This window comes from Scyliorhinus canicula, chromosome 8 (genome assembly GCF_902713615.1).
Source record: "Scyliorhinus canicula chromosome 8, sScyCan1.1, whole genome shotgun sequence".
NCBI classification, from domain to species: domain Eukaryota; kingdom Metazoa; phylum Chordata; class Chondrichthyes; order Carcharhiniformes; family Scyliorhinidae; genus Scyliorhinus; species Scyliorhinus canicula.
The window spans coordinates 93167129-93191231 of NC_052153.1; the positions used below are offsets into that span (position 1 = coordinate 93167129).

The 24103-nt window shown below is 43.2% G+C and overlaps 1 protein-coding gene across 1 annotated transcript in view; it reads left to right on the plus strand.

Moving 5' to 3' along the window:
* rfk (riboflavin kinase) overlaps nucleotides 1-23435 on the plus strand; it is a 36614-nt gene extending 13179 nt beyond the window's left edge. The window contains exons 3-4 of the mRNA XM_038804932.1: nucleotides 4414-4516; nucleotides 20182-23435. Coding sequence (XP_038660860.1) covers nucleotides 4414-4516; nucleotides 20182-20312 — 234 coding nt within the window. The 3' untranslated portion in view covers nucleotides 20313-23435. The remainder of the gene's footprint in view (nucleotides 1-4413; nucleotides 4517-20181) is intronic.
* Nucleotides 23436-24103: the final 668 nt, after the last annotated feature.

A 24103-nucleotide genomic window follows, 5' to 3' on the forward strand; every position in this document is an offset into this window, starting at 1 on the left:
TGTTTCTAATTTATAAACTGGTCAGCATTTTAAATGCTAATTATACAAGAAAGACTTTCACTTTTAATTATGATGCCTTTTATGATCACCAAGTCTCAAAGCATTTTTTAGCCAATTAAGTACTTCTGAAGTGCAGTCAATGTTGTAAATTAGGAAACATGGCACCCAATTTATGCACAGAACCCCCTCAAACAGCAATTTGATAATGTCTATAATCTGCTTTTGTGATGTTGATTGGCGAGGAAACTGGTATTAACTCTCTGCTCTTCTTCGAGATAGTGCCGTTGGATTTTTATATCTACCTTAGAGGGCAGACAGGACCTCAATTTAACACCCCATTCAGCTGACAGCATCTCCCCCCAGTGAGTACTCCCTTGGTACTCACTGGAGTGTCAGCCTTGATTTCTGAGCTCAAGTCCTGGAGTGAAACATGAACCTACAACCTTCTGACACTAACTGAGTCACAGCTAGCATTAAAACGACTACTTGATCAGACCGTACTCTTGAGTACTGTGTTTAGTTTTAGTTAGTGACGCACAAGGGGACATTCAATCCCAGAGGTAGTACAGATAAGAGCAGTGATGCTAACCCTTATCCCAAAGAAATACTGTGGAAATTTAGTTCCATAGCAGAGAATCGGCTAAGAAAGGATCTTGTAGGGACACAGGTTTGATAGTGAGACAGTGGGCTGAATTCTCCAGTCGCCAACGCCGAAATCGTGTTCGACGAACAGCTGGAAAATCCAACTTTATGATAGAATCGGGGTGGGTCTGCTTTCGCTTTGCTCCGCCCCCTCCAAAGAGGTGAACTCTGAAAGTACGGTGCGCCACGTATCGACGGCCTCAGAACATTGCCTGAGGTCCACCTCCCAATGCTCCGCCCCTACTGGCCGAGTACCTGAGAGTGTGGGTCTCTCATGGTCGGGAACTCAACGAGGCGGCTGCGGACTCCGTCCAGCACCGTCACAGTTGGGGGAGGGCCGATCCACAGGAAGGGGGGACCTTATTCGGGGCTAGGGGCACTGTGGGAGGGGGAGGGTGTGTGATCTGGGGCGCGCGAGCCGGCCAAAGCGGGGAGGTACTATTTTGCGGACACGGCAGCTGCGGGCAGTTGCTGTGCGCCTGCGCGGCCACGGACCCAGCAATTCTTGGCGTATCGGCAGCTAGAGCCAGGTGCTCTACGCTGCTTGCCTGCTAGTCCCCAGCAAAACGGGGAATCGGTGGCCGTTTTGTGCCAGACCACCGGCATGGGGACATTGTCCCAGAATCGGAGAATCCAACCCAGTATGACCAACGTGGTATAGAATTCCGCATTGATTAGTGGAAGCAAAAATCTTTAGTTATTTAAGAAACACATTGGAGTCTGTAATGGGATGAATGTTTTTGTTTCGGGTGGATGAATTATGAAGGTTGAAAATTGACTTCCTCAACTTTTATCTATTTTGTAATCTTCAACCTGGCAAATGTTCAAACAATATTCATGTCCCAATGCGAAAGATCATTAATATTAAAGAAAACAATTAGTTCACAAACTGAGATATGTGTAGATTAAAGGAAAACTTTGTAGTAACATTCTAGGTAGACTCTGATGACTGCCTTTCAGTAGCATCAATCAAAAGGGCTCCTACAACAATACATTTCTTTACAAATGCAAAGAAACATCCCTAAGCATTTCAGAGACAGCGGGAGAAGGAAGGAGATAGTAAAAAGCTGGTCAAACTTTGGGTTTTAAGGAGACCGTCAAAAGAGATGAAGGAGGTGGAGAGGCAGGAGGGAATTCAAGAGCATGATGCCTAGTTGTCAATTGTGGGATGGGGGAGAGAAAAAGTACATGAGAGGTGGCCAGAATTATAAAAATATTAGAAATAGGAGATGAATGGGCCGTTCAGCCCTTTGAGCCATTTAATAAAATCATGGCTGATCCCCAACCTCAACTCCGCTTTGCTATCCAATTCCCAATCAAGAACAAAGGCCAGGAAAAAAGGCGGTGGGGGAGGAATGACCAAAAGAAAATGTATATGATGGGGTGCAGGGCAGGATTCATTGATTGACAAAAGGGAGAATGATATAATGCAAAATGGGGTGGTAATGCAACTCTCCCTGGTCCACTCTTCCAATACACCTGAACCCGTTCTCCTTACCACGGCAAATGAATATTTGAATTAGGAGCAGATTTCGGCCACTCAGCCCCTTGAGCCTGCTCTACTATTCAATAAGATTGTGGCTAAACTGATTGTACCCTCAACTGCACATTCCCACCGACACCCATAACCTTGCACCCCCTTGCTTATCAATAATCTACCTCTATCCCATTGCAGAGTTAATGTAAGCCTACTTGTGACACTAATAAAGATTATTATTAAAACATTCAAAGATTCTGTTTCCACTACGTTTTGAGGAAGAGAGTTCCAAAGACTCGAGATCCCACATGAAAGGATTTCTCTTCATCTGTCTTAAATGGGCAGCCCCTTATTTTTAAACAGTGACTCCTAGGTCTAGATTTGCCCACAAGAGGAAATATCCTCTTCACATTCACTTTGTTAAGACCGCTGGGATCTTCTATTCAATTAAGTACCATCTTACTCTTCTAAACTCTTGTGAATACAAGCCCAGTCTGTCTAAACTTTCCTCAAAAGGCAACCCGCCCATTCCAGTTATTAGCCTAGTAAGCTTTCTCTGAATCCTTTTCTAAGGAGACAAATGCTGCATACAATACTCCAATGTGGTCTCATCATCCTTCCATTAAAGCATAAGAACTACAACACCTGCCTATTTACCTCCTCCTTTCCCACCATCTGGGACCCCAAATGCTTCTTTCAGTTGCAAAAAACAATGTACTTGTACTTTTATTTAGCATATTGTATTTATTGTTCACAATGTGGTTTCTTCTATATTGGGCATACCAAATGTAGATTGCATGATTTTGCAGGACATCTCCCTTCAGTCTGCTAGAATGACCCTGAGCTATTGCTACTTCAGTTCTCCAACCACTCTTGCTGATCTCTCGCCTTCGCTTCCTGCATTTATTCCAGTGAACCTCAACTTTCAGTTCTGCACTTTACGTCTTTTCCAGACTTAAGTTGATTTTAACAGTTGTAGAACACAACCAGTGCTCCCATATATTTAAGGCAGTGCTGATAATTGTTCTGCTGTTGCTAATTACAGCTTTTGTTTTTCCCCCTTGTTCCATTTACCACTTTTTTCAATCAATCGCTCTTTTTTTAAACATTTTTCCAATTAAGGGGCAATTGAGCGTGGCCAATGTACCTACCCTGCACATCGGGTTGTGGGAGTGAGAACCACGCAGACATGGGAGAATGTGAAAACTCCACACGAACAATGACCCGGGATCGAACCCGTGCCCTTGTCGCCTTGAGACAGCAGTGCTAACCACTGTGCCACCATGCCACCTTATTCAATCACTTCTGCTTTCTACCCCATCATAGACCTTTTTCCTACCAGCCCCTTCTATCCCTGCTTCTGTATTTGCTTATAAACTATTAACTCTCTCACTTTTTCCAGTTCTGACAAAAAGATAATTGACGTGAAACATTAACTTTGACCTGTAACTTGCGGTGGACTGCAATTAAGTCGGATTGCCACTTTGCTTCTGGTTTCTTATCTTAAAATAAAGCCACTTCTATCTCACCCAACATTCTAACTCAGGCCAAGTGAAATATAAGTAGTGCAGTGGGTTCCCAAAGCCGACAGTCGAGGGCAGCTCAGTTGAAGGTAAGTAAACCACACCCCTGTTTTCCTGCACCAGCTGCCGTAAACCTGGTACATTTAAAGGTGCAAAGTTACCTAGAAGTAGTTTTAATTCTCATTTTGTTTATGGTAACTATTGCTGTATGATGGCTGAAACCATTGCAAACATCGGATGGTTTCCAGCCTAAGGCCATCGGAAATTTGAATTTCCAAGGTGTTTGCTGTACTATCCTTATCTGAGAACCTCTGGCTGGGGGGGTTAGGGGTGGGTGCCTGCATCCTTTGGGTAACCACCCCCCCCCCCCCCCCCCGGATACAGTATGAGCAGCTACTTCTCTTAATCAAGTCATTAATAGTTTAGAATGTAGTAGACATTCTCAAATGAACAAATTATTAAGGAATAATGAAGATTCAAAGACTCTGAAGCACACTAATTGAGTAAATCCTTTCGCATCGTGGTTCTGAGCTTTATTCCCACTTTAGTTCTACCATGAGATTGGATTCATGTTGCGAAATAACCACCTTAAATCACAACAGAACAAATTAAAAACCGCTATTAAGATGAATGGGGATAAATTAGATGTTAGCTGTACTATCTGTATTTTTCTGGTCAAATTTCGAAATTATGAAATAATCTTTAAGATGATTAGTATTTAGTTATTGACTGACATTGATTTTCAAATGCTGTTACCTCTTGTTCTTTCAGGAAACACACATTATTCACACTTTCAAGGAAGATTTTTATGGGGAAATTCTCAGCATAGTTATTGTTGGATATATCCGAGCAGAGAAGTCTTTTGAATCATTAGGTAAGATTTAAACTGGAAATCTGACTTGTTGAAACCTGATTTGTTAATCTCTAAATGCAAAAGATTTAATCATGCACTTCCTGTCAACTTTGCGATTGTAAATTCTTATCTCCATAATTATATTCGTTATTGCCTATGTCATTGCCAACTTGGGTGCTGTATCATCTCTGCTTTGCATCTTCAAGCTCCCCAACCTATTCATCAATGACATTTTTGCACTTGTTTCCAAGTCCGCTTCTTAAATTGTTGTACTTTTTGCTGTTTAAATATATTAAAGTACATGCTATTATATATAAAGTACATATTAGAATTTAAAATAGTGATTTAATTGCACCTGGTGCTGTGGCCCAATTATCTCTTACTCGTTGCTTTACTTGAAGACTAGCTCTACAGCTATCATTGTGTTCCCTGTGGGTGTTGTCAGGTATAGTTTCTCTTGTGGTTATCTCCAATGAGAATTTAATAGGGGTCATCATGTGAGCTTATCTAATTTAACCCCCAAATCAAACAGGTGTGAGGGTGACAAAGTGAAATCTGAGGAATCTGGAGAGGCTAACCAAATACTTAAACGCTGACTGATGCAATATTATCTGTAAACAACCTGTACTCCCACGGTAATATTCAAAATAAAGACAACACTTGATTCTGGCTGTCGTTTGGAAAAAAACAGCGATGCAGATGATCTGAAGATTATATTTGATTTGACTTCTTGTGCAGTGCCAGTGCATAGTATCTTGCAGCTGCGAGCATTACTTCCTGTTGTGCATTTATTTGCCTGGCCTGGGATAATGCCACGGTCTAATGATTCTACCTGCTTTTAACTTTACAACTCTTTAGAACTCTTCTGTAACTGAGAGCAGAGAGCATCTTCCTCCAGATCCTGTCCTTGTGAAGACCAGTTCTTATACTTACAGTATGAAAAACCTATATCGGGTGTGGCATGCTAAAAGTAAGATATAACTTCATGGTGTTGCATATTTTTAACTCCTGCATCACCAAAAGCCAGATGAACAACCCCGGTTCAATGAGCTGTGTGGAAGAACATGCAAAAATGATCATCAAGGGAACCTGAAAATGCGATCCCAACCTGGTGAAGATACAACACCAGACAAAGGGCAGGATTCTCCACCCCCCGGGGGGTCGAAGAATCGCCCAGGGCCGGCGTCAATCCTGCCCCCGCCGTGTCCCGAATTCCCCACGTCCCGAGATTCGGCGGGGGCAGGAATCGCGCCGGTCGGTGGGCCCCCGCGCCGGTCGGTGGGCCCCCCGCTGCGGGCCGAAGTCCCGCCGCTGACGGGCCCTCTCCCGCCAGCGTGGTTTAAACCACCTACCTGACTGGCGGGATTGGCGCCGTGGGCGGGTTCCGGGGTTCTGGGGGGGGGGGGGGATCTGACCCGGGGGGTGTCCCCATGGTGGCCTGGCCCGCGATCAGGGCCCATCGATCGGCAGGTGGGCCTGTGCCATGGGGGCACTCTTTTTCACCTGCGCATGCGCCGGTATGACGTCAGCAGCCGTTGACGCTCCGGCGCATGCGCGGACTTACGCCGGCCGGCGAAGTCCTTTCGGCCCTTGCTGGCGTGGAGCCAAAGGCCGTTCACGCCAGCCAGCGGAGTGTGAACCACTCCGGCGCGGGCCTAGCCCCTCAATGTGAGAGCTTGGCCCCCAAATGTGCGGAGAATTCCGCACCTTTGGGGCGGCCCGACGCCGGAGTGGTTCACGCCACTCCGACACGCCAGGACCCCCCACCCCCCGCCCCACTGGGTAGGGGAGAATCCTGGCCAATGTCTTTATCCTGAAAGTGATTTTTATTTTTAGAACTAGCGTAAAACATCAAATGCCCTTGAGTAGTCAGTCAGCATGAAAAATACAACAAGACATGCAATCCTATTTGTTTCCTCTCTAAATTGTATTTAAGCAAAAAATAAAGACATTTGTAGGAGTGGGAGGTGTTGAGCTGGAGGACAACCAATTTTTGAAGAAGGCATTGAGTGAGAAACACCTGACTGAAAGGTTGGACCATCAACAGCGATATAGTTAGAGCGACATTTGGAACAGAGGTGATTATGGTGATGTGTAGCTGGCAGGGAGAGTGGGCATTCAGTTCTCGGGCATTGAATGGGGGTCATCAGCCGTTGACATGGTGACAGAAGAGCAGGCGGCAGGACTGTCAACTAGCAAGGGTAAGCAGTGTTAAAGATCAGTCAATAGCATGCCCATAAGTAAGGCAATAGAGCATTATTACTGTCAAATTTTGGGCCCACTGATGATGAGGGGCAACTTCCTCTGCAGGACAGATGGTGCCCTGAGCAACGGAGGGTACAGGAAGATAGAAGTTAAACCTCGATACAGGACCTGCAGATGAAGACTGAGTTACCTGGAGATAATCAAGACCCAGTGCCACAGGAGTCTAACTCTACAGGCAGATGGTGTTATGGGTGGGAGAGATGTGGGATAATTTCCTGTTTTTTTTTATACCTCTCGACTGGCCACAATAAGATGTATTCATAGATTATCATAGAATTTACAGTGCAGAAGGAGACCATTTGGCCCATCGAGTCTGCACCGGCTCCTGGAAAGAGCACCACCCTACCCACGGTCAACACCTCCACCCTATCCCCATAACCCAGTAACCCCACCCAACACTGAGGGCAATTTTGGACACTGGGCAATTTATCATGGCCAATCCACCTAACCTGCACAACTTTGGACTGTGGGAGGAAACCGGAGCACCCGGAAGAAACCCACGCACACACAGGAAGAATGTGCAGACTCTGCGCAGATAGTGACCCAAGCCGGAATCGAACCTGGGACCCTGGAGCTGTGAAGCAATTGTGCTATCCACAATGTCACCGTGCTGCACCTATCAATGAAGTTACTGTGAAAAGCCCCTAGTCGCCATATTCCGGCGCCTGTTCGGGGCGGCCGGTACAGGAATTGAACCCGCGCTGCTGGCATTGTTCTGCCTTACAAGCCAGCTATTTAGCCCACTGTGCTAAACCAGTAGAGAAGATGTGTTCACCACAGCCCCTTCTGTCTCTGGATTTTCCTCCTCCTTGCCAGTCCTGTGATCATTACCTTGCCACCCAATCTATGCAAGTGCTAGAACCCACTGAAGAGAATGTATCTGTGCTGGTGGACAACATGCTGGTACAATGAGACAGTGTTTCTTCATCTCATTTGTGCTGCTCTGGACCCCCAGAGTAAGAGAGAGGCTACCATGGGTTGAGCATCTGCACCTATAGGAGCCATGAGAAGAGATTGAGGGTTAACCAATGTGAATACAAACTGATACTATGCTGACGCTATCCAATATTACTCAGTGTGCGATGTAATATCAAGCAAGGTGGAGTGTACTTCACCCACTTAATAACCTTATTCCCCTCTGTAATTACTGGGTGCTGTAGGACCTTCTCCCTGGTTTAAAAGTTCAGGCCTCCACTCTGGATATCAATGGCCCACCACGACTTGGCTATTGTTTCCACTTAACGCGGTGTAAGATCATAGAAGAAAGAGGCCAGTTATCCTACTGTGTCTGCCTGAAGTGAGTTGAGAGATTCCACCTCTGCAATTCTTTCAGACAGTGTGTTCCAGACCCCCTCTGGGTAAAAAATAGTTTTCTCTCATCTCCTCTCTAACCTTTCTACCAATCACTTTAACTGTGTGGACCCTAGTCACTAAGTTCTCTGCTAAATTAAACAGGCTCTTACCATCCACTCTATCCAGGCCCCCTCATAATTTTGTACATCTCAAACAAATGTCCTCTAAGCCACCTCTGTTCCAAGGAGAAGAACTGCAACCTATCCAATTTTTATAGCTGCAATTTTCCACTCCTGGTCACATCCTTGTAAATCTTCTCTGTACCTCTCTCATGCAGTTGCATACTTTCTGTAATGAGGTGACCAGAACTGCACATAGCACTCAAATTGTGGCCAGCTCATATAGTTTCTACCTAACCTCCCTGCTTTTATATTCTATGCCTTGACAATAAATGAAAGGATTTCATATGCCTTCTTAGCCAACTTATCCACCTGTCCTGCTACCTTCAGGGACCTGTGGACATTCACTCCAAGGTCCCTCACTTTTTCTGCACATCGCAGTATCCTCCCATTTCTTGTGTAATCCTTAACCTGGTTTGATTTCCTCAAAAACATCACCTCTCACTTCTCTGGGTTGAATTCCATTTGCCACTTTTCTGCAGACTTGGCCAGTCCATTGATATCTTCCTACAATTTACAATAATCCTCTTAACTTTCAACTGTGCAGCCAATGTTCCTGTAATCTGTAAACTTCCTGATCATTTCCCCTACATTTATGTCCATATCATAATATGAGTTCTCCTTCAATTTACTTGCCAATATTCTTTTATGGCCTCTCTTTGCTTTCCTAATTCCTTTAAAAAAATTTTTTTTGTGTTTTTCCCATTTTTGTACATGCACAAAACAGAAAAACTGATGCAAAACTGGTACAGATAACCAGGTTATAGAACATAGAACATTACAGCGCAGTACAGGCCCTTCGGCCCACGATGTTACACCGTCCTGTGAAACCCCTCTAAAATCCATCTACACTATTCCCTTATCGTCCATATGCCTATCCAATGACCATTTGAATGCGTTTAGTGTTGGCGAGTCCATTACTGTTGCAGGCAGGTCATTCCACGCCCTTACTACTCTCTGAGTAAAGAACCTACCTCTGACATCTGTCCTATATCTATCTCCCCTCAATTTAAAGCTATGTCCCTTCGTGCTGGACATCACCATCCGAGGAAAAAGGCTCTCGATGTCCACACTATCTAATCCTCTGATCATCTTGTATGCCTCAATTAAGTCCCCTCTTAACCTTCTTCTCTCTAACGAAAACAGCCTCAAGTCCTTCAGCTTTTCCTCATCTGATCTTCCCTGCAAACCAGGCAATATCCTTGTAAATCTCCTCTGTACCCTTTCCAATGCTTCCACATCCTTCCTATAATGTGGCGACCAGAGCTGCACACAATACTCCAAATGCGGCTGCACCAGAGTTTTGTACAACTGCAACATGACCTCATGGCTCCGAAACTCAATTCCTCTACCAAAAAAAGCTAACACACCGTACGCCTTCTTAACAACCCTCTCAACCTGGGTGGCAACTTCAGGGATCTATGGACATGGACACCGAGATCTCTCTGCTCGTCCACACTATCAAGAATCTTACCATTAGCCCAGTACTCTGCCTTCCTGTTATTCCTTCCAAATGAATCACCTCACACTTTTCTGCATTAAACTCCATTTGCCACCTGTCAGCCCAGATCTGCAGCTTATCTATGTCCCTCTGTAACTTGTAACATCCTTCTGCACTGTCCACAACTCCACCGACTTTAGTGTCATCTGCAAATTTACTCACCCATCCTTCTACGCCCTCCTCCAGGTCATTTATAAAAATGACAAACGGCAACGGCCCCAAAACAGATCCTTGTGGCACACCACTAGTAACTGGACACCAGTCAGAGCATTTCCCATCCTGTCTTCTATCAGCTAGCCAATTTCTGATCCAAACTGCAAAATCACCCTGAATACCATGCCTCTGTATTTTCTGCAATAGCCTACAGGCAAACCAGGACAAAATACATTCGGAACAGTCAGTTGAGGAACTAGAACCTCCATCTTAAATGCCAGATCAATGCAACAATGAGATACCACAGTGAGTGGGAAAAGGCCATCAATTTTGTTAGCTACGTCTTTTTCCCATGCCTGCAAGGCTCTCAATGTGGTGATGCTGGCCCTGAAGTTGAAAACATCACAGAACTTGCTAATCAATTGTTCAGGCTCCACGGAATTCAGGATTCTTCCCACCGGGGAACTTGAGGAGTCAACACACAGGGAAGTCTTGTTAAGGATAAAGTCTCTAGGCTGTAAATATTTAAAATAGGATAGTCTTGAGATACTAAATTGCTGAGACAGCTGCTCAAAAAATGATAAGATGGCATCTCTGATCATGTCTCCCAGCCTTCAAATGCCTCTATCTCTCCAGTTATCGAGTCCATAGTTGATCAGATTGGGTGGAAAGGCTGGACGACCTTGGTGAAAAGAGAGAGATCATAGAATTAACAGCGCAGAAGGAGGCCATTCAGCCCATCGAGCCTACACCGGCCCTTGGAAAGAGCCCCCTACCTTCGCCCCGATCTCCAGCCTATGCCCACACGTCCATCCTATCCTTTTAATACCACCTAGCCATTTTTGGACACTGAGGGAATTTAGCATAGCCAATAGAGAATAGAAGTCGGTTTAGATCTCCCTTCTCCACACTCTTAAAAGTATTAATAATAGATTATCATACATGCAGAGCCTGCGTTAATGTTACCATAAAACAAGACCTGCTGAGGGAAAACTGACTGCCCTGCCTCAGTGTCAAGCCAGATGGATTCAAGATCCATCTTAACCCAGTCTCTGATGCTGAGAAGCCAGCTGATTTAGCTAATATTCAGGAGACCCAACCTTCTAGCTCCTGGTAACTGGAGCGTGGCAAACTTAAGGCAAGGTGTATTTTGGTTCCAAATAAATGTACTAATTGTTCAATTAATTTCTTTAACTATTCTAGCCACCAATATTATGGGAGGCATTTACAAAGGATGTAACAATTTTGGCAATATGTTCATTTTAATTAAGACGATTCTCCCAAGTCATGAAATCGGAATGCTGACCGAGCAAGATCCCATCTAATATCAATTGAAGGAAATTCGCCCCATATAGCTGTCTAAAGGAGGGGTTAATGGAAAGCCTAAGCTATCTAAATCCCATGGGGCACCATCTAAAGGGAAAATTAACAAGGAGGTGGTGTAACCCCCATAATATAATCCTCCCCAACCCAAAGCCTTGCAACATATAAACCAGATAATTCCACTCAACTCTGTCAAAAACTTTCTTTCATCTAAGAAAATACCCAGCCCCATCTAGTTCACGCTTCTGAAAAGCCTCTAGCAGATTTAGCAGCCGTATAATGTTATTATTCAAATCTTTCCCTAATAAACCCAGTTTGGTCCTCCCTCACAAATGTCGGAAGGTTGTCCTCCAGCCTTTTGGCCAGAATCTTAGATAACTGGAGGGAGGGAGACCGTCAAGCAAATATTCCAGGAAAATGGGGGCATGGTCTGTGATTACTATGCTACCGATGGAGCAAGAGGACACCAGGTGCAAGATCGCCCTTGGCACAAAAAAGGTCAATTCTAGCATGACATAATAATATTAATGTGGGGCTGCAAAAACTGTAAAGTTCCCTCCCCTTAGCGTGTAAAATCCTCCAAACGTCTACGGCAGCCATCGCCTCACAGGCCGAGGCCAAAGCCCTAGCCTGCAGTTCTTGATGATCGGGAGCTTATGTACCAGCGGGTTCACATGGCAATTAAAATCGACAGCCACAAGCGAGTTTGCCGAAGTCAACTCAGCTCCAAGGAATAATTTAGGGGTCCACAAACATTGGACCCCTCTAATGGCCACATATCTACTGTCCGTGCAAGTTTCAACCCTAAAAGGGACATTCTTATCAATAAAGTTTGCCACTCCCCTGCTGCTTGATGAAAAGGAGGCAAAGAAAACCTGTCCAACCAACTCTTGGCTTCAATTTTAAATGCTTCTTATCATCCAAATGAATGTTTTTGTAAAAAGATTATGTCGGCCCTCTCCTTAAGAAGGGAGAGTCTTTTTCTTTTTGATGAATGCCCCGTACAGTCCATGAGCAAATTTTAAGTTTAACTACTGCCTTTAATTAGGCCACAGTGAAGAAAAGTCCGGTGTACCCCATTTGACCCCATTCACCAGACTAGCGTAATTTAATTTATGGAGCGAGGCCCAATAATCCACTTTACACCAAAAGCACCAGTGTATCCCCAAACTGTTCCTTTCATGGATAGAAGGCCTGTGTGTACCAAAGAAGGATAGATTCAACAATACAAAACCCACCCATACTAACAAATTTAAAAAAAGAATCACAATCACAATAGTTTTAAGGGGACATTCCTCATCAAGACTTGGGACCTATAGGATTAACACCACAGTCATACTATCATAACCATCTTGATACCTTCTCCAGAACAAGGAGAAGAAAAAGGAAGGCCAACAAGGGATTAGGAATTGAATGGCCCTCCTGTATTTTAGACCCACCTGTCCTTCTGTAATGGCGCCACTTGGTCCTGCCATGCTTAACACTCGATGATAGAAGAAAGACGACATAATAAGCACATAGTGTATCTACCATGGCTAAAATAAGACCATATAATAAGAGTCCTTAAACACTCCAGGAGAATCAACAGACAATCAGAGCACAAATAATAGCAACTCCCTTTAACAGGTTTAGAGACAATATGATCAGTCAACAACATGGTGCTAGGGAAAGAGTCTGGACTAGAGCTCGAGTTAGTCTAAGCTGCAAGCCATCAAACCATTTCCTTGCCCCTCCTAGATTCCAAGGCAGTAATCAGATTATTAAACGACTTTATGGACTATAGGATACAATTTTCAGGGTTGCAGGATAAAGTGTAGTGTAATTCACTTTGGCAGCCTTGAGTTACCATCGAGCTTCACGTATATCCTGAGTCTGCACCAAAAAGTACTGGAAGAAATATATCTTCACTCCCTCATGGAATCAGGTCCTATCTCGCTATGCTATCTCCAGGACCCTCTGGTGATCTTTGAAAATGAATGATTAAGGGCCTGGGATGAAAACCATCCCTTGACCTTAAAAAATAGGACACGCTGCACTTTTTCTAATTTGAAGCGCCCAGCCTACACATCCAGCTTGAGAAAACGTGGCTCGAAGAACTTAACAGTTGTCTTACCTTCCACACTTTCCGGCAGACCGATTCGGATATTCTATTCTCCAAGTCCTTTGCGACCTCTTGTGCAAGTCAGATTTGACCCCATTCACCAGACTAGCGTAATTTAACTTATGGAGCGAGGCCCAATAATTGGTCACTCTCCGGTAACAAAAGCTGGATGTCACCAGATGAAAAGGCAACATCCCCAGATTGGCTCCCTTCCCTGGGGGGTTAACCAGAAAGTAGTCTCTCTTGTCCAAATCCAACTTATACCCAGAGGAGGCGCCAAAACACCTAAGCAGCTTCATTATCTCCTCCATAGTGGAAACTGGGTCCGTAACATAAAGAAGCAGATCATCTGCATACAAAGACACCCTATGCTCCCTCCCTCCCCAATTTGTCCTTTCCACTTACCGGGAGATCTTAACACAATAGCAGTGGTTCAATTGCTATAGTGGAGGAGACGATGGATAACCTGGCCTCTTTCCCATATTCAACGGAAAATAATCCGAGCTTGAGGCATTTGTGCGAACACTAGCAGTGGGGTCCCTACACGGTAGACTAATCCAAGATATGAATTTTTGCCTAAAATCATACCTCCTGAAAATCTCAGAGATACCCCCACTCTACCATATCAAATGCTTTTTCGCACTCATAGAAACAATCTCCTCCTGTTTGGGCACTTGAGAGAGGGGAAAGGACAATATTCAGAAGCTGATGTACATTGGCTGACAATTGCCGACCCTTGACGTAGCCTGTCTTGTCTTCCAAGCTCACCTCTGGAAGACGGGGCTTAAAGCTCCAGGACTTTTGCCAGAAATTTAGCATCTGCATTCAAAAGCGAGGTGGGTTGAAATGACCCACATTCTGTAGGGTCCTTGTCCTTGTTCAGGATCAGGAAGATAGAGGCTTTTACAAGTATAACGAGCAATGAACCTGGGACAATCATAGAATTTACAGTGCAGCAAGGAGGCCAGGAGGCCCTTCGAGTCTGCACTGGCCCTTGTAAAGAGTACCCTACTTAGGCCCACACCTCCACCCTAACCCAGTAACCCCACTTAACTTTTTTGGACACTGGGCAATTTATCATGGCCGATCCACCTAACCTGCACATCTTTAGACTGTGGGAGGAGACCGGAGCACTCGGAGGAAACTCAAGCAGACACGGAAAGAATGTGCAGTCTCCACACGGACAGTGACCCAAGCCGGGATTTGAACCTGGGACCCTGGAGCAATGGAGCAAAATATGCAAACCACTGTGCTACCGTACCATCCAAGAACAAGGAGTCATTGAACATATCTAATATTGAAGGGACCAACTGTCCCTCTTCTACAATTTGATAGGGAATCAATCAGGGACGGGAGCTTTATCCATCTGTATTAACCCAATACAATTCATAATTTCCTCGGGGCCAAATAAGGATTCCAACTTCTCAGACCTCTCTCCACCAATGGGATGGATAACCCATCCAAAGACTCAGTCATAGCCGAACACTCTTCCAAGGACTCTGACCTATAAAGATCTCGATAGAAAGTTTCAAAAGCCACGTTGACCTTGGGTGGGGCAGAAACCAAACTGCCAGCCAAGTCTCTTACCTGCACAATATCCCGGGAAGCAGCTTGTCACCTCAGCTGATGAGCTAAAAGGTGACTGGCCTTCTCCCTGTGCTCATAAAAAGCCCACCTCGAACGTCGCAGCTGGCTCATCACCTTATCTGTTGATAACAACTCAAATTGTGTCAGCATCTTTTTCCTGCCCGCCAGCACCTCTGGCTTGGGGGCAAGGGAGTACTGATGGTTCACCTCAAGGATGGAGTTCACCAGTCTTTGCCACTCCATCCCTGCAGTCCTTTCCATGTTTGCTTTGCAGGAAATTATCTCCTCCCTGATGAGCACCTTAAGGACTTCCCACAACATAGAAGGTGAGATGGATTCACTTTTAAATTTAATATATTCCCCAATGATGGAAGACATGTGTTAAAATCTTTTGTCTGCCAACAACGCCGTATCCAATCTCCATGGCGGGCGTTAGGAGGGATCTCTCTCGCATCAAATCCACAAAATGTGGGGCATCATCTGAAATCACAATCGCCGAATACTCCGCTCTCTTCACCTATCCACCACAAAAAAAGTCAAAATACGAGTAAATTGCCACCAGAAGTCATCCCTAATTCCCTTTTTGGATTGGATTTTGTTTATTGTCATGTGTACTGAGGTACAGTGAAAAGTATTTTTCTGCGAGCAGCTCAACAGATAATTAAGTAAATGAAAAGAAAGGAAAATACAGATTAGGGCAACACAAGTACGCAATGTAATTACATAACACTGGCATAGGGTGAAGCATACAGGGGTGTAGTGTTAATCAGGTCAGTCCATAAGAGGGTTATTTAGGAGTCTGGTAACAGCGGGGACGAAGCTGTTTTTGAATCTGTTAGTGCATGTTCTCAGACTTTAGTAACTCCTGCCCGAGGGAAGAAGTTGGAAGAGTGAGTAAGCCGGGTGGGAGGAGTCTGATTATGCTGCCCGCTTTCCCCAGGCAGCGGGAAGTGTAGATGGAGTCAATGGATGAGAGGCAGGTTCGTATGATGGACTGGGCTGTGTTCACGACTCTCTGAACGTTCTTGTGGTCTTGGGCCGAGCACTTGCCATACCAGGCTGTGATGCAGCCAGATTGGATGTTTTCTACGGTGCATCTGTAAAAGTTGGAAAGAGTTAATGGGGACATGCCAAATTTCCTTAGTTTCCTGAGGAAGTATAGGCGCTGTTGTGCTTTCTTTGTGGTCGCGTCAACTTGGGTGGACCAGGACAAATTTTTGGAGATGTTTACCCGTAGGAATTTGAAGCTGCCAACCATCTCCACCTCGGCTCCGTTGATGCTGACAGCGGTGTGTACAGTACTTTTTGATTTCACCCTTCCTGTTTTTATACTCTTCTTGGCATTCTGCAATATAGGGATCTCATAGTTGACATAAGCTTTTCTTTTTTTACTTACCTGTAAGGTGTTTGACATCTAGTGGGCTCTAGATTTGGCTGTCTCCATCCTTTTCCTTTGTGGAAATAAGTTTATTCTGAACCCCTTGAACTTTCCATTTGAATGCTTCCCCCAGCTTTGACTGATTTACTTTCAAATAGGCATTTCTAGTCCACTTTTGCTAAATCACTCTTCAACTTAGTGAATTTGGACTTGCCCCAATTTAGAACTTTGTCTACTGTTTTATCGATGTCCATTTCCTTACTTAAGATAAAACTAACTGAATGATGATCGCTACCACTAAAATGTTCTCCCACTGTCATTCCTTCCACCTACCCAGCTTCACTTCCTAAAGCTAAGTCCAGAAATATGCCCCCTCTTGTTGGTCTTGCTACATACTGGCCAAATAACGTTCTTCTGAATGCACCTTACAACTTCTATTCCCTCCATTCCTTTCATACTAACACTATCCCAATTAATATTGGGGAAGTTAAACTCCCCTTCTATTTCTGACCTCCTGTTTCTGGATTTCTCAGAGATTTGCCTACATATTTGGCCATATCTCCCTCTGACTGGGGATTTACAATACACTCTCAGTACTATGACTGCACCTTTTTTGTTCTTCAGCTCAATCTGCATGGCCTCAATTGATGATCCTTCTAACATTTCTTTCCACACCGCTGAAATTGTTTCTCTAACCAAAATGATCAACCCTCACTTCCATTGTTATGCCCTCTCTATATTGTCTGAAAACCCTGTAACCAGAAATATTGAGCTGCTCTTCCTGTCTCCCTTTAAGTCATGTTTCTGTTAAAGCTATGATACATTGTTATGTTTTTATCGGTGCCTTCAGCTCGTCTGCTTTTTCTTTGATATAACCCTTACATTGAAGTTACCCTTGAACTGCCAAATTCTTTTTTAATTTTTTATCTTTTGTTTCCTCTACCTTTTGTCGACTCACTCACTGATTTTTCCATTACTATTTCTAATCTCTGCCCATCTACGTCTAGCCTCAGGTTCCCACTCTCCACCAAATTAGAGTAAACTCTTCCCAACAGCACTTGCAGCCCTCCCAGCAAAAACATTGGTCCTGGCCCCATTGATGTGCAAACTGTCCAGCATGCACAGATTCCACCTCCCCAGAACCGGTCCCAATGCCCCAGGAATCTGAACCTTTATTACACCATCTCTTCACCTATGCATTCATCAGCTTTAACCTATTTCTATGCTCACTAGCGTGTGGTGTTGAGAGTAATACTGAGATTACAGCATCTGAGGTCCTGCTTTTTAATGTCTTACCTCGCCCCCTAAAATCTGCTTTCAGGACCTTCTCTCTCTTTCTACTAATGTCGTTGATACCAGTGTGAACTACAAACTCTCGTCGTTCAGACTAGTGACTGGTGTTCCACAGGGATCCGTGCTCGGACCACTGTTGTTTGTGATCTACATAAATGACCTGGAGGAAGGTATAGGTGGTCTGATTAGCAAGTTTGCAAATTATACTAAGATTGGTGGAGTTGCAGATAGCGAGGAGGACTGTCAGAGAATACAACAAAATATAGATAGATTGGAGAGTTGGGCAGAGAAATGGCAGATGGAGTTCAATCCAGGCAAATGCGAGGTGATGCATTTTGGAAGATCAAATTCAAGAGCGGACTATATGGTCAATGGCAGGGTCTTGGGGAAAATTGATGTGCAGAGAGATCTGGGAGTTCAGGTCCATTGTACCTGAAGGTGGCAACGCAGGTTGATAGAGTGGTCAAGAAGGCATACAGCATGCTTGCCTTCATCAGACAGGGTATTGAGTACAAGAGTTGGCAGGTCATGTTACAGTTGTATAGGACTTTGGTTCGGCCACATTTGGAATACTGCGTGCAGTTCTGGTCGCCACATTACCAGAAGGATGTGGATGCCTTGGAGAGGGTGCAGAGGAGGTTCACCAGGATGTTGCCTGGTATGGAGGGTGCTAGCTATGAAGAAAGGTTGAGTAGATTAGGATTGTTTTCGTTGGAAAGACGGAGGTTGAGGGGGGACCTGATTGAGGTCTACAAAATTATGAGAGGTATGGACAGGGTGGATAGCAACAAGCTTTTCCCAAGAGTGGGGGTGTCAGTTACAAGGGGTCACGATTTCAAGGTGAGAGGGGGAAAGTTTAAGGGAGATGTGCGTGGAAAGTTTTTTACGCAGAGGGTGGTGGGTGCCTGGAACGCTTTACCAGCGGAGGTGGTAGAGGTGGGCACGATAGCATCATTTAAGAAGCATCTAGACAGGTATATGAATGGGCGGGAACAGAGAGAAGTAGACCTTGGAAAATAGGAGACAGGTTTAGATAAAGGATCTGGATCGGCGCAGGCTGGGAGGGCCGAAGGGCCTGTTCCTGTGCTGTAATTTTCTTTGTTGTTCTTTGTTCACACTGCAACTTAAGAATGCCTTGCAGCTGTTTTGTGATATCCTTGACTCTGGCACCAGGGAGACAACAAACTCTTCTGGAATCACATCTGTAACCGCAGAAACACCTGCCTGTTCCCCTGACTATCAAATTCCCTGCCAATATTCCTCTTGCACTCTTCGTCCTTCCCACCCATGTAGCTGAGCCACTTGTGTCCCAAACTTGGCACGTGCTTCACAACCCTGAGGAACTATCACCCTCATCGGTGTCCAAGATGGAAAGCTGGTTTGTGGTGAATAGACTCCGAGGGCTTCTGCACTACCCGCTTGGTTCTCCTAGACTTTCTGATGGTGACCCAATTCCTCTCTGCCTGCATATTCCTAACCTGTGGTGTGACCACCTCCCTAAAAGTGTTATCCAAATAATCTTCAGCATCAAGGATGCTCCACGGTTACTCCAGCTGCAGCTTGAAATCCAACACACAAAGCTGAAGTTTTTGCAGCTGGTGACACTTCTCTGCACATGTCCTCATCCAGGCCAGAAATGTCCATAACTTTCCACATGCCACAGGATGGGCATTCCATGTGTCAGAGCTGCCCTGCCATATCTTAAGCTTACTGTTCAACTGTTTACTGTAAACTGGAGACTAGACTTGCTGACCAATCAGCTCCTCTTGTTCCTGTAAGTTAGATACTTGAGGGTTATATAAAACTTTGACAAGGAGTCATCTAGACTCAAAACATTAGCTCCCTTCTCTCCACAAATGCTGTCAGACTGTCTGCGATTGTCCAGTATTTTCTGTTTTTGTTATATTAAACTTTTGTTTTTTTAGTTTTCTAATATAATAGAACCTTACACTTTCCTAGTTTAGTGACGAGGAAAGAAAACCTCACCAATTACTGGAGACTGATTTTATATCATATGGAGCACTCTTTTGCCCTGTACACCCAATTCTCACATGAATCAAATTCCAACCCCCACACTCTGTCTACATCTCACACAGGTGTACTTCTCATGTCCACCATACATGTGGTTTGTCTCGGATAAAGACCTTCTGATGCGTCACCATGTAGTTTAGATGCTTGCTACAGTAATTAATATAATTGAACCACCTTCATTCAGCTGATTGACAGATAACTAAAGGTACACCTTTATGACACAATGTATATTGTATATGCTCTCAATTCTGGTTGCTTAGTATCCCTGTGTACCAGAGTTAAATCCAAGGGGTCGATCTGTTGATGAGCTTTCCATGCGTGACTTCTGAGGAATTGACCAGGTCACTTTTAGCTGAGCTCCAATGTCTCTGTGGGCTCTTTACTTTATACCTTATTTGCTACGACCCTGTGATATACAAGGTAAGCCAGTGTCCTCCCAGCACAACATGATGTTCCTTCTCCAGATGTTTCCTAGCTGGGTCTCTTGACAAGTCTATCATTTTATACTTATTTTATTTTTAAATCTTAATTGCTGTTTTTGTTAATTCAGTATTCATTTTTTAAAATTCCACCTTTTTTCAGATTCTCTGATTACAGCCATTTACAGTGATATTTCTGAGGCAAAGGAGAAACTAGATCTGCCAGAACATCAGTGCATGAAGGATGATAACTTCTTCAGATCAAATGAAAACAATATAATGAATGGCCATTGACCAAAGTAGAACCAAAGTCTGTACATCTGTGGCTCCTTGTATTGTGTTTAATGTACCTTTTCGGCAATTGTTAAGCTAGCATAAAATAGTTTCAACTGTGCTGATCCCTGACCAGATTTTGCATCTGTGATATTTCGTACAGAATTAAGCTCACAAATAAAATAATTTGTTTTTACAAAAATGTATTCAGATGCTAGCTATGCAGTTGCATCTACGGCAATCTCGATGACTTTGTGTGCTTTAATGTTGACAATTTCAATTGATAAAAGAACGATACCATTTATGATGTGAGGTTGAAAGATTACTGTGTGGTTGTAGTGCTTAATGTGTCTTATGACATCTGACTTAATTTAAATGAGGCTTAAATTCATTTTTTAAAAATGAGTTAATACCTCTTTTAATGTAGAGGTTGGGGGAATGTCATACAAGCATGTTAAGAATGTATTTATTTAAATCCTTTAACAGCATTTTTAGCCTATTATTTCTGACACTAATATCTGTTTAGACAGAACAATATCCCTGTAAACAGTTTCTACCCCACCACCCCAACCATAAGAGACTCTCAAAAGTTGCAAATATGTTGACAGCCTTCTGGTACCTTGCCCAGTTGGGTACGCTACAGCAATGAGCCTAGAAAGTCAATAATGGATAAATTTAGATAATTGAATAAAGCGAGTACATATTTCAACCTTAAAACATGAAATACAAGTAAATTTCATCCTAACTGTGCACCTATAGTTCTTAGCAAGCCGCACAATTTAGTAACTGTGAAAATGCCTCCACTAGAGCCATAGCTGAAATTGACAAAACTCAACACAGTCTAGGGATTTTGTTTGGAATATTCTTGTTTTATGGTGTGGCCCTGAGCTATGTGATGTATTCAATCAATGAACCAACAAGAGCTAGATCCTCTCCCTATAGACTATGACACCATACATTGCTAGGTTAGTTGGCATGAGGTATGTTCTGCTGGGGGAGAAAACCTATAGGGCGATATATTTTTTTTAACTTTGGCTCTCTGAGGAACTTATTGTATCCCTTTGACCAGCTGCTTTCCATGGAATATGTAAGGATCTGAGCTAACTTGGAGTTCCAGCTTGCTTTTCTGAGTGCAAGATCAATTATGCAAACAAATCTTACTCTCCAGTAGCCCATTACAGGGCAGTTGATTCCAACTTTGTTCTCTTTAGTTTCTTTAATTGTTTTTGTCATCTTCAAAAATGAACACTTGTAATATCTTTTCCATTTTGTTGGTCACCTTTATTTCCTCTCCATGATTAAAAGAAAACATAGCTGCTATTTTTGCTAGCTTCAAGCACTATTCAACTTTCTCTGTAGCAAATGGCAATTGTTGTCTACACCATAATGAATCCCTGTAGCGCATATATATATATAATATATATATATAGGCTTTACGCTTGCACATACATCCCAGCACTGTGATGCACATTATTAGAAAAATCAGACATTGTTACTCTGCCCCTTTACATTAAAATCATATTTCTTGACCTCAAAGCTAACACTTTCAAGGTCAGGCGTCACAAAAGGAAAGTCATAACTTTTGGCACTGCACTTGATCAAGTATGCATCAACACAAGCTGGGCTACGGTTTGTGCTGTAATCTCTGGTATTGAAACTTATATTTCAGTCACCATTCTGTTTGATATGGATTCAGATAAATTGACTGAAGTCTCAATGCAGTTTGTTGTCTTCTTTCCCCGTGCATCACAAAGTAGTGTAATATTACTGATCAATATTAAGGCATGAATTCACATGAGTGAGGAATATTTTCAGCCTTGGAGAGTACCCAAAGAACAACCTATGTCTATGAAGGCTCATGATTTTCCCATTGCCAGTGCCATAGGAGTCTGTCAGTGGGGCCATCTCTGCTAAATGCTGTTCTCTGTAGGTTTTGAGTGGTATAGATATCCCAACTGAATACTAATTCCTTTCATCACCACAGGCTAAGAAAAGCCTTCAATGGCCCTAGGCTCCCTTTTGGACAGCAATCAGACACTCGGTGGAGTTTAGTAGTTTGTTGAGTGGCTCCCCAATTGCCTTTTATAGGTCCAGTTTTCCACCAGAATTCTTGATGTTTGTGCAGCAGACCCTTCCTTGCCCTTTTCTACTGCATAGAATTTAGTTCAGGCACTGAAAACATCTGTGTGCCATGGCATCAAAGATTCTAAAGACAAAGTTGGCTCTTATGTAATTTTCCTCCACCAGAATTTGCCTACATCAGTGTACACAGCATGATCCTTAGTAGAACTAATGGTACCATACAAAGTTAGTTAATTTTTTAATATATAGTTCAGTAGGAAAGGAATTGTATTATACAAGAGCCTAAGGAGCTTTAATTAAATCTCAATCTAATAAATTAAACCGTCTGCTCACCCAGTTTATGGTAGTCTTAATCTTGTGTCTTTGCATTGTAAGTATTAAACTATGCAAAAACTCATTCTACTTTTAATTAGAAAATGTAATGTACCCATTGGAGAAAAAAAATTGTGAATAGATTTTAAAAGCAATTGAGTGGGAACTACTTTGCATTATGTTTTAAGCTGTTTTGGGAATTTCTATGATTTTACGAAAAAGACAGGAACCTGCAGGTAACGGGGCAATTTTAAAATATCCATCAAACACATGAGGAAAAAAGGATTGTCATGTTTTCAGTAGCTCCTCATGTCTACCGCACTACTCCACATGCATTTCTCCATTTTAAAAGTAGTAAAGTTTTCTGTACACGAGTGGGAAAATAAAAAGTATAAATGTTGCTATCCATTGCTTCCCTTAGATATGCATTGTGAGAAATGTGCAACAAATATGCTAATGTAACAAGCCATAATAAAAACGTATTGTTACATATGTCACTTATTTAAAATTGAGACCAAATAGCATGCATGTATTTTTCTGGTAATTTGCATAATTTCTTTTTTGATTCTTAAATTGAACTTTTAATATATGGAACTTGTCACATTTACGTTTTCTTATTGTATTGTTAAATTCTGGCTCGGTGGTTTATCCTTGCATTGTTTAGATTGTCAGAAAATTGATTCATTTTCAGCCTCAATGTAGGATTGTCCTGTATGGAATAAAGATCAACGTTGATGTATCTTCTAAAAATCTGTTCAACACATTCCATCATTGAGAACTGTGTACTTGGTTATGCATAGACTGATTGAATGTTACGTTTTGCAAGGAAGATTAATCCCGAACTCGACAACAATGTTAATTGGAAGCTATAATTTTAAAGTGGAAATATTCTCAAGACAAACTCTGGACAGAACTGCTAAAACTAAACACGTTTTCTTTATGTAAGTTGAGTTGTAAACAAATGGTTATTTTGTTCTGTGGAACTATTGGTGATTTAAAGGTATATCTTCTGAACAGGCATCTTTCAAAAGGAAAAACCTGTTTGTGTTGGATATTCCTCATTTGCTTTGGAAGTTGCTTCTGTGTTAGTTTAAAGATTTTTTTTAAATTCACAGGGTGCGGGCTACGCTGGCTAGTCCAGTATTTATTAACCATCCCTCATTTCCCTTGAGAACATGGTGATGGTGAACAGCTGACTTTAATCGCCGCAGTCCATGTGGCGTAGCTACATCCACAGTGATGTTGGGGAGGGCGTTTAGGGATTTTGATCCAGCGAAAATGCAGGATCGGTGATAAATTTTAAGTCAGGATCATGTGTGGCTTGGTGTGGAACTTCCAGGTGGTGGTGTTCCCATCCTCTGCTGTCCTGGTTCTGGATAATAAGAAGTCTTACAACACCAGGTTAAAGTCCAACAGGT